Source organism: Plectropomus leopardus, chromosome 13 (genome assembly GCF_026936395.1).
Source record: "Plectropomus leopardus strain MGB_pleo_1.0 chromosome 13, ASM2693639v1, whole genome shotgun sequence".
Classification (NCBI taxonomy): Eukaryota; Metazoa; Chordata; class Actinopteri; order Perciformes; family Serranidae; genus Plectropomus; species Plectropomus leopardus.
The window spans coordinates 33,476,775-33,487,020 of record NC_142188.1 but is presented as its reverse complement, the minus strand read 5'-3'; the positions used below and the strand labels follow the sequence as shown (position 1 = coordinate 33,487,020).

The following is a 10,246-nucleotide window of genomic DNA, read 5'->3' as shown; positions in this document are numbered from 1 at the left end:
TGAGGCAGTTGATGTAGAGTGAGAGCATTTTGTCTGGGGTAGAAAAACTGTCAGCACTGGGGAGGCTGTTGATACTAGCAGATAAATTGTCCAAGTTGATGTCCTTAATTTCTAAACACTGACATTGTTACACTGCTGTATTATATTATTTTTATGATGGTGTTATATATGTAATCCTGTTATTGTATATTGGTAACTTATAATAGGAGCACTGGGTGCTGGAGGAACTATTTCGAAGCGGGTTATAAAAACAGAAGGCTCTAGTTTAATGCAGTTCATTAACATATAAATCCAGTAGAGGGCAATATTATACAGCCTGATGGAGGCTCTCCTCTGGAGCGCAAATCTGACTAATTCATGCATTCACATGCACATGCACCTGCTGATCCTCACACACCTGCTGCTCCTTACACACCTGCAGCTCCTCACACACCTGCAGATCATTTACTGTGATCACCTGCTACCTGATTTAAGCCCTGCCTTCCTCTTCAGTTTTCGCCAGCTGGTTGTGAGCCTTTCATTGGTAACACCTTGGCCTTTATCTTGATCAGTATTTTTGTGTTTTTGCAGCAGGGGAGAATCCATTTATTGACAGAAGTATGTCGGACTCCTCCACAGTAGGTGGAGCCATATTATCTATGCCCCCTTTCAGCTAGTTGCTATTGGTTTCTCTTCCTGTCTTCCCTATGACATCATATACCAAACAAGTTTATTGCAGCAAACAGGTTTCATGTCATTTCATTCTGACATTTATCCAGGTGCTAAAGGGTCTCTTTGGTTTTATTTGCCAGATTTTGAGACATACATCCACAAAACAATTGAGGTGAATGCAATCTGTAGTATGAATGCCAGGCCAGTAGGTGGTAGTGTAACTTTGTAATGACACATCATAGAGGCACACCACTGCATGCACAATTGCATCTGTAAGATTACACTCTGGAACTTGGCTTCAAACGTTTGCATTTTCAGTCCCCTAAAATACCGTTGTCATGTGAACCAAAGGCCAACCCACAACAAAAGTTTAATGTTTCATGCAAGAACTGTTGCCATGTCAATGGCCCCTTTGTGCGACTTCAAGAAATCCGACTTAGTATGATTTTAGTCTGCGTATCATGTTTACATGTATTTTAAAGTCAAGTTTAAGTCTGACTAACACAATATTTAACATTAGGTACACGTACTGACTTTGTTTGAGTTCAAAGGATCAACTCTGAGCTTCCCAAAATATATCTTGCTTTGTGCTATGTGCTGAACCCAATGAGCTACCAACATCCAGGGAAACACAAAGGGAAAGCACAAAGTTTAAAAAGAAGGATAAACATCAGATAAAACCAATCAGATACTGCTACAAGTTTCATCAATCATCCAGTCAACTCATTTGAGGTTCAAAACAGTGAGTGTTTATTTTTGACAGATGCATTGGACAGCTTTTCTACCTCCATTCAGCAGTCCTATGAGGGACAACAGCTGCTGCGTCCACGACACTACAGAGCAGGCTGATTGTTGGCAGAGAGAGATCCAAATTATCCAAATTGTCAAGATTCAAAAATACCACTGACACTGACATATACAGTGTTAATACCATAAAACTTCAATTAATAGCCCGGGCTATTATTTGCTTAAATCACTGACCTCATCAGGCTTATATTGGACTATAATGGACTTTTAATTCTCACACACAGTAAAAGATTTTTAAAATCTTAACTGATTCAGAAAATGTGAGAGACAAATATTGACAGATTTAACGTTTTTGTTCTTAAAGCCTGTGGTGTGCAACGAGATGACCAACACAGCACACCACACACTAACAGATTCTGTCCACCAACAGCCAGAGTCTCGACTCTCAAAACTCAAAGTCTTGGGCGGTCAAACGTGACTTTGGAGTAAACAAAAATGGCTGACGACTAAACTAAATGTGGCTAGCTGTTAGCTCTCTGGCAGATCCATTGCGGTGGCAATTTCTGTCCATCTCCTCTCCATGTCAGGTAGACTGTGGTTTGTTTTCAGGACACGCTGTACTAACGCTCGTGTTGTTGGTCCCGCATTTCTAAGGTCCATCTCACTTTATGCTTCAGGTTTATCACAGTCATGATAAACCTGAAGCGTCATGTCTCTTTTTTGTTGTACTTCTGTCTTCACTTATCTTGCTTCCTGATTGGTAATTTTTCCGTTCCGTGTGACAATCCACAGAGTGCGCGCTCGGTTGTCCTCGGTGTTCCCCCCACACAACAGGATTTCTGATCATAAATATTAAACATATCCCATTAAACATATATAATAATTACGATCAGATTGCAATTCGGGCCTTTGCTGACTTTGGTTTGGGGGGCCTGATTATCTTGTAATGTGTACCCCACTTAACTAAGCTCCAGTGGGTCCCCAGCAGTCTGGTTTTATACATCCAAAGAACTTCTATGAAAATGAACTGCATGGTTAGGGGACGTCTGACTGAGGCAGGCCTTTATTTGTCAAAATGTGTAGCCACACAGGGCTAGTAAAACAGTCTGGGTGTCTAACTGGAACTAGGCTTTTATTTGAAGTTTTACAGTAAGTAGCAGAGAAGTTGTAGTATTAGTAGTAGTGGAAGCAACAGCAGTAGCAGTAGTTGTGTTTAGCAGTAGTATTTGCAGAAGTAGTAGCTGCAGACAGGAGTCAAACAGGTGACCATCACTTTCCCAACATACTTAATGACTTTACATTGTAAACTTTGTTGAAAAAAGCTAAATGTTTTCAGAAGTATAAATGCTGTATACAAGCACACATCGACACACTGAAGAGCTGAACATTTTGACATTTGAATGGTCTCTGTAGCTCAAAGCATGCTAGAGGAGAAGTCCACTAAAAAAAACATATGAAAGAATAATAATTAAGATTTGGATAGCAATAGTGTGAATGCTGCATTGGCATCCACACTAATACACACAGCTTAACAAAGTAAACATGATGCATTTTCCAAATAAATTAATACAATACGAGGTGAAAACTGCATAAGAGAACATAGAAAAAAAGCTTATATACACCACAGTTGTGCACATGCAATGTACAGTACACCAAAATAAATACATGTAAGCACAATATCAGTTGAAATGGTCGAGGTTTTAAATCTATATTTTTACACAGGGCACATCTCCAAGACAGCACCTCACGCCCTTATCTTAAAACCCAATTATATCAGCTGATAATAATATACATATGTCCACTTCCCCAAACACAGTGACAGTTCATCAAATTGCCCCAAACCAGCTGCTGAGCAGAGAACCTGAGGCATCCTGTAGACAGACAGCCCATCAACAGACACTTTTTACTGTAGAGTCATTGACCTGTTCATTACTTACATTTAGCAGTTGGAGATGCACACTTGGAATGTTCATAAAACAATAAGATGTTTGTATGTATGTACTGTATGTAGCCTGCGTGTTCATGATCATGTCATGTATCATTCTTCCAAAGATTTTGTTTTTTTTCCCTGTTATTCTCTCACTGGCTGCAGCCTGCAGGAGGTTACAGGCCACCCTGTGTGACTGATGACGACTTTTCACCTGACTGGTTTAGCACTATTCAGTTGTGCCACATACCCAGTAGAGGTCTTCATGGTTTGACACTTTGAAACTTGAGCAAATCGACTTGATTTCTTTTGAAAACATGGGAAAAAGGCAATGAGCAACGACAGAAGGAATGACCCAAAAATTTGCAAACAAAAAAAATCGTAAAAGATACAAGAAAATTAGTAGAAAAAAAGAAAGAAAAGGAATAAAAAGGATATGACCGGCCGTATGGAAAAATATAATACAATATAATTTGATTGCATTTCATTATGATCATTATAAATGTAGTTTTTACCTTGTTTTTTTCCATAGCTTTTTAAAATAATTTTGTAAATTGATTAATTTCTCACAGTTTGTGTTACATTTCTTACTCAGTTGCTCATCGCCTTTTTTCCACTGCTTCATAGATCTTCTTCAACATAAAAGTATACATTTTGTGGTCTAAATTAGATGTTAGGATCCATGTTGGATGTGACGTCTCAATAAGACATATTCTGATTGGCTGTTTTCTCTGTTCATGTTCATGTTTTGTGTCATCTGTTGTCAGGTAGCACAGTCAGTTTGTGCATAAAGAAGTGCCCTTCTTTTTGTTGTTGTTAAACTTCTGCCTAACAAATGAATAAATAAGTTAAAATAGCATTGTTGTTGTTATTGGTCTTATTGCGTATCGAGCGTTTTGGTTGCAGTGGTGCATTTTAGCTGTGAGGTTAGATTGTGCTGCATGTGGATAAAAAGAGCCGTGCAACAGGTCTGTATAAATGAACTCGGTGTAGAGAAGCGTATGTTACCGACTGTAAAAAGCGGTTACGTGTTTTTATCCATCATCAGGTCTTGTAGGGTTTGCTGATGACCTTGTCAATCCATCGTAGGAACCTGCTAACACGCGTGTACACCCCGGGGAATGAGGGGTTACCACAGCCATGACCCCAGGAGATGACTCCTGTCAGCACCCAGCGGCCCCCCTGCCCCTGGCAAACTAGCGGACCCCCGCTGTCCCCCTGGCAACTGTCCACGCGGTGGTGCTCCGATACGCTCCCGGCACATAGCATGCGGCTAGTGAAGCGGCTGCCGTATCGCTTCTTACACTTCCAGGCTGGCAGCAGGGGGACCCAGGCCTGCAGCAGAGTGCGGGGGTACTCTGAGTCTGATGGCAGGAAGCAGACAGGACACACACGAGAGGACGATCATGTGGAAGATATCTGACACAAATACAGATAATGAGGCACAAGAAAATGGCCCAGAAATGACCAAGAAATAAGCAAAACAAAAAGTTTTTTTTTCTGTGACGGAATATTAAATATATAATTATAAGAATTATAAACATAATATTCTGGAAAGATTTCTCTTGATATTTTAAGCACATTTTCAGATTAATTTATTTTCATCTTTAACTATTTTTTTTTTAGTTTGGGGGGCATTTCTTGTCAAGTTGCTCATTATATTTCCGGCTCCAGAGCTGGGGCCGATGTAATAATCGTAAGCAGCCATTTTAAGTGCAAGCATATGGATTAGCTGTCAGAGATGTCAATCATGGCAGAAAATCCCCCTTTTTGTAGAACTGAATAACCCATTAAAACCATACTAATCCTAACAATGATCACTTGAACAAACATCAGGGGGATGAGAACTACCTTTAGTGACAGAAACCATCTTTAGGAAAATTTGTTTGGCGTGTACTTTGAGTTTTTAGTTTGGCCTATGTCCTATTCACTTACATGGACGGGCGGGCTTTATGACTTATGCTGTAGCCAGACACCAGGGGGCGATCCAGACTTAAAATCTACACCTTGGGGGAACTAGCATGTTGTCCATCTTTATATACAGTATGTGCTTTCCACTGAAGAAATAATCCTTGTGAAGTTGTTGACAGATTATCTAGAATAGACTGGGAGGAGCACCTCCCTAGTAGAGTAGGAGAGGGTTGAGGGGACAGCGGAGGGAGAGACTTGAGACAAAGATACTGCTTGAGATGCAGGTGCATGCAGAAAAAAACTCATTCTATTATGGGAATACAACAATAAAGCAACAGATGGAAGATGAGGATTTGCAGCTATGTAAAGAGCACGTGGTGGTGAGAGCAGTGAGGGTACCTGTGATGCCCCATCCGGTGATCACACAGGCAGCAGGTCTCTTCTCCCACTTGTTGCCAAGCTCTCGCAGACACACTGCTCCTGTGTGGGGGTTGAATGCCACACAGTTGCCCTCTGTGCCTTTGAGCCGCAGCAGAGCGATGTCGTTCTCCCAGCCCTGGCTGCGGTACTTTCTGTGGATAACGATGCGTTCAGGTGACAAGGTGCGTTCAAAGTCATCCTGCTCCTCAGTGTGGTAGTCACCCAGGCGCAACACGTAGCGGCTCGGGTCTCTGCCAAACCTGGAGGAGGAGCACATTTAAGAAATGGTCTTAAAATGCATTTATTATGTCACCAGCATGCATAACCTAAAGAGTTATGCATGTGTCTCAGGACACAAGGATCCTGAATAAAGACATAACACTGTCTAAGCAACACATAGATTCATTATTGTTACTCATTATTATTCTCTCTGAACCCTGAGTAAAATGCTTGATATATTTTGAAAAAAAGACATGGCTAAAAAAAGGCAATAACTACCTTTGCAAGTAATCCTCACTACTTTCTACAGAGGCACTATAGAGAGCATACTGACCAGCTGCATCTCTGTCTGGTCTGGAGGCTGTAAAGCCTCAGACTGGACATCAGTGCAGAGAGTGGTGAGGGCTGCAGAAAAGGTCTTCCCTACCTTCCATCTGGGACATTGCACAAAAGCGCTGTCTGACCAGGGCTCACAACATCATGAAAGACCCCATCCATCCCCACCATGGACTGTTCTCTCTGTTTGCCTCTGGCAAAAGGTTCTGCAGCATTCAGGTAGAGCAGCCAGGTTCTAGAATACTTTCTTCCCCCGAGCCATCAGACTTTTGAGCTCTATATACCCACAGGAGGGTGTGACCCCCATTGCACTACACTGAACTGTTCCTTCTTCCAGTAAAATGTGACAAGAAAATGAACTCAAATTTAATAATAATTAAAAACTTAGAAAAATGTCAGGGTGGCACAGTGGCGTCGTGGTTAGCACTGTTGCCTCACAGCAAGAGGGTCCCTGGTTGGAACCCGGGTTGGCACGAGATTCGGTCCGTGGGAGGGGGCCCTTCAGTGAGGAGTTTGTATGTTCTCCCCGTGTCTGCGTGGGTTCTCTCCGGGGTCTCCAGCTTCCTCCCACAGTCCAAAGACATGCAGCTCAGGTTGATTGGTGACTCTAAATTGCCCTTAGGTGTGACTGTGAGCGTGTATCTATATGCGTCTGTCTATATGTGGCAGTTGGGATTGGCTCCAGCCCCCCCGCGGCCCTTGCGAGGACAAGCGGTTACGGAAAATGAATGAATGAATGAATGAATAGAAAAATGTCCAGGATATATTTTTTAAAGATAATTTTAATTTTAGAAAATGTAACAGAAAAAAAATCTGACATATATTTTTAATTTTCTTCTTTCACTTTCTTTTTCAACTTTTTTTTGGTTATTTTCACATAATTTTCTTGGAACATTTTTTTGCTAATTTGTCTCCAATTTTTTGGGTCATTTCTTGTTAAGTTGCCCATTCCCTTCTCCTGGTGATTTTTGAGAGAAATCAAACCAATTTGCTCAGGTTTCAAAGGGTTCATGCCCAAATTGAAGGAAATGACAGGTCTGCATTTCACTGAAATATCATATCTTATATGATCACATATGAATAATAATAAATAAATAAAATAAATAATAAATAGATAGATTGATTGATTGATAGATAAACCCCCATGATATGGATTATTTCATGTAACAAAGGTAGAGTGAGTTGATTGGATTTCAAATTCCTTACACATTTGAGTGGCTCAATTTAAAGACATGGTTTAACTTTTTATATTTGGTTTCAAAATTAAATGTTCACGGTAAGAGTTATGAGACTGATTAGAATTTCACAGTTTACAGTGACCAGATTTACACGATTACAGAGGACCACTAGAGGGAGCTGTCTCCTACCTCTTAAAGCAGTGTGCGGCAGTCACAACCCAGCAGGGGTTAATGAGTGATGCTCCACACAGCGGATGATTTCCTTTAGACTGAGACCTGAGCCACAGAGACACCTGCCACGGCCACTCACCCCTAAAATCACACACACACACACACAGGACACAGTGAGGCTTTCAGGGGCTCAAATAGATGCACGCACACACACACACACACACACACACACACACACAGCTGTGCTGTGATTGTGATCAAAATAATGTAAAATATACGTATTACTCAGCAGAAATAATTGATACATACATTAACCCTTTGAAACCCAGAGCAACAACACTTTTCTTGTGCTGTTTTCAGACACCTTTAAGTATTTAATCTTGAAACCTGAGCATACTAGTGCGATTTCTTCCAAAAATCATGGGGGAAAAGCAGTTAGCAACTTGGTAATAAATGTTCACCAAACTTGCAAGCAACTAGACTAGATTTAGAAAATCATTCCTAAAAAGCTAGGAAAACTGTCTTGGGGAAAAAAGAAAAATAGGGATCTAACTGTGATTATAATTATGATGTAACATTAACAATTATGTTACAAAATTATCATTTTTTAAAATCTTTTTTTACGGTCTTTTCCTTTTTTGTTTGTTTATAACTTAGCTTCTTTCTTTCTTTCTTTTTTTTCACACCAATTTTTAAGTAATTTTTTTGTACTTTTGACTAATTTATTGCTAATTTTTGAGTCATTTTATTCATTGTTCATTGCCTTCTTCCAATGATTTTGAAAGAACTGAAAACAGTTTGATTCAAGACAATTTACCTTAGGTTTCAAAGGGTTAAAGTAATTATATTCAGTTTTTGGCAAGCAGAATAACATCTGTATTACCACTTGTGTTGGTGTTCCATAGATGTACTGGAGCAGTGAGACAGATAGTGAATCAAGTTCTGACATTTTTACATGCTTTCTGGTGTGTGTGTGTGTGTGTGTGTGTGTGTGTGTGTGTGTGTGTGTGTGTGTGAGAGAGAGAGAGAGAGAGAGTGCGTGCATGCGTGCGTCCATACTAACCTCAGGGACTTATCTCCTCCTATGATCCTGCGTCTACGTCTCTGGTTATTGAGCCTCAGGCCGCAGGTCTGCATGGCGGCAGCAGCATCTCCCACAGGATCCAGGGTGTAGTCACAGATGACGCCTGCGTCTTCACTGTGGCGACAGTCGTGGTTATCTTGACCTACAGCCGCACACTGGCCTAAGGACATCTCTGTGCCTGAGCAGTGAACATTGTCCAGATGAATCGGACCTTGACCTTCACCAAAGTACGCCATAGAGCGAGCTTTAGCCACACCACTGAGGGGACAGCATACAAAAACACACAGGATCATTATTATTTGTTTCTTTTTTTATAGATAGATTATTACATGTGCACAAGTTTTGCAGTGGACTCCTGCATATAATGCCCTAGATATCCTTCCTTCTGCTGTTGATGTTCCGGTATGCCGCTACCATTATGTCAACACAAGCACATGGTGGAATAACGCTGCAGGTGGTTACGTTTAGACACCAGCACACGGCGACCAACGCCAGGATGTCACCAAACACACATGCTGGCATGGCTGGTTAGGATTAGGGGAAGGAGACATATGATAAGGTGTAGGAAAAAAAAAACAAACAGAAAGCAAACACTGGACAACAACATAAAAGTTCAGGGTTTGTCCATCCACCACTCCTCTCACCTGCCTATAGGGACCTTCATGCCTCTTATGTTACATCATTAGTGGCAGCGTTTAAACCTGACACCGTCCAGCAGCATATCTGGTCACAACAACAGTTCTGTCTCTCAGCGTTCTTTGCAGATGACGTCCAGCGGCGTATCATGCAAATGCAAAAGGATGCTTTTGGTGTTGTGATCTTATGTCAAAAGTACTTCAAAAGCGGCGGTATTTAATGTTTTTGGAATGAGAGCGGGCTGGACTTTCGCCCGTGATTTTATTACATCCCAATTAGATGACTGCATTACACTCCTTTCCGATGCAGCGCAACCTATCCAAGCTTCAACGGGTCCAGACTTCTCACAAGATCAAACACAAGAATGCACATAACTTCCATTTTTGCATCCCTACATGTGGGTACCTGTACGTTTTAAAACTGATTTTAAAAAATCTAATGAGTCACATATGGGGTTGGGCCCTGTCTGTATCTTCTAGATCTGCAAGATCTATACCTGCTAACCCCATAAGAGCCTGAGTTCAGCCTGAGATCCTTACATAGGAGTATCTTGGTTTATAGGCCCTAGTTAAAAACCACAGGAGACCATGCCTTTGGAGTCAGGACCCCTCGACTCTGGAAGGACCTGATGTAGTGATCCAACAGGCCAGCTGTGTGTCTTAGTTTAAATCTCTCTTTAAAATGCTTTATTTTATTTTTTCATTATTTAGTTTAGCATTACACACAACATACAGCTGCCGAATGCCATTAGTTATTAAGTCCTAAACCGAGGTGATGGACTCATTAAGATTTAAACCTGGGGTGCCTGGTTGCTCAGTGGATAAAGCGGCACCCCATGCACAGAGGCTGTGTCCTCACCGCAATGGCCGCAGGTTCGACTCTGTCCTCAGTTCTTTGCTGCATGTCTCCCCCTCTCTCTCTCCCCCTGTCATTCTCACACTGTCCTAGGCAATAAAAGCCCCAAAA

The 10,246-nt window shown here is 41.4% G+C and overlaps 1 protein-coding gene across 2 annotated transcripts in view; it reads right to left on the bottom strand.

The window, feature by feature from the left end:
* Positions 1-1,377: 1,377 nt before the first annotated feature.
* Positions 1,378-10,246, bottom strand: part of LOC121954407 (neurotrypsin) — a 28,542-nt gene continuing 19,673 nt past the window's right edge. For both annotated transcript variants that reach the window (XM_042501892.2, XM_042501893.2), the window contains exons 11-14: positions 8,624-8,902; positions 7,579-7,701; positions 5,636-5,916; positions 1,378-4,689 (exon numbers count right to left, since the gene is read on the bottom strand). In XM_042501892.2, coding sequence (XP_042357826.2) covers positions 4,370-4,689; positions 5,636-5,916; positions 7,579-7,701; positions 8,624-8,902 — 1,003 coding nt within the window. In that variant the 3' untranslated portion in view covers positions 1,378-4,369. The remainder of the gene's footprint in view (positions 4,690-5,635; positions 5,917-7,578; positions 7,702-8,623; positions 8,903-10,246) is intronic.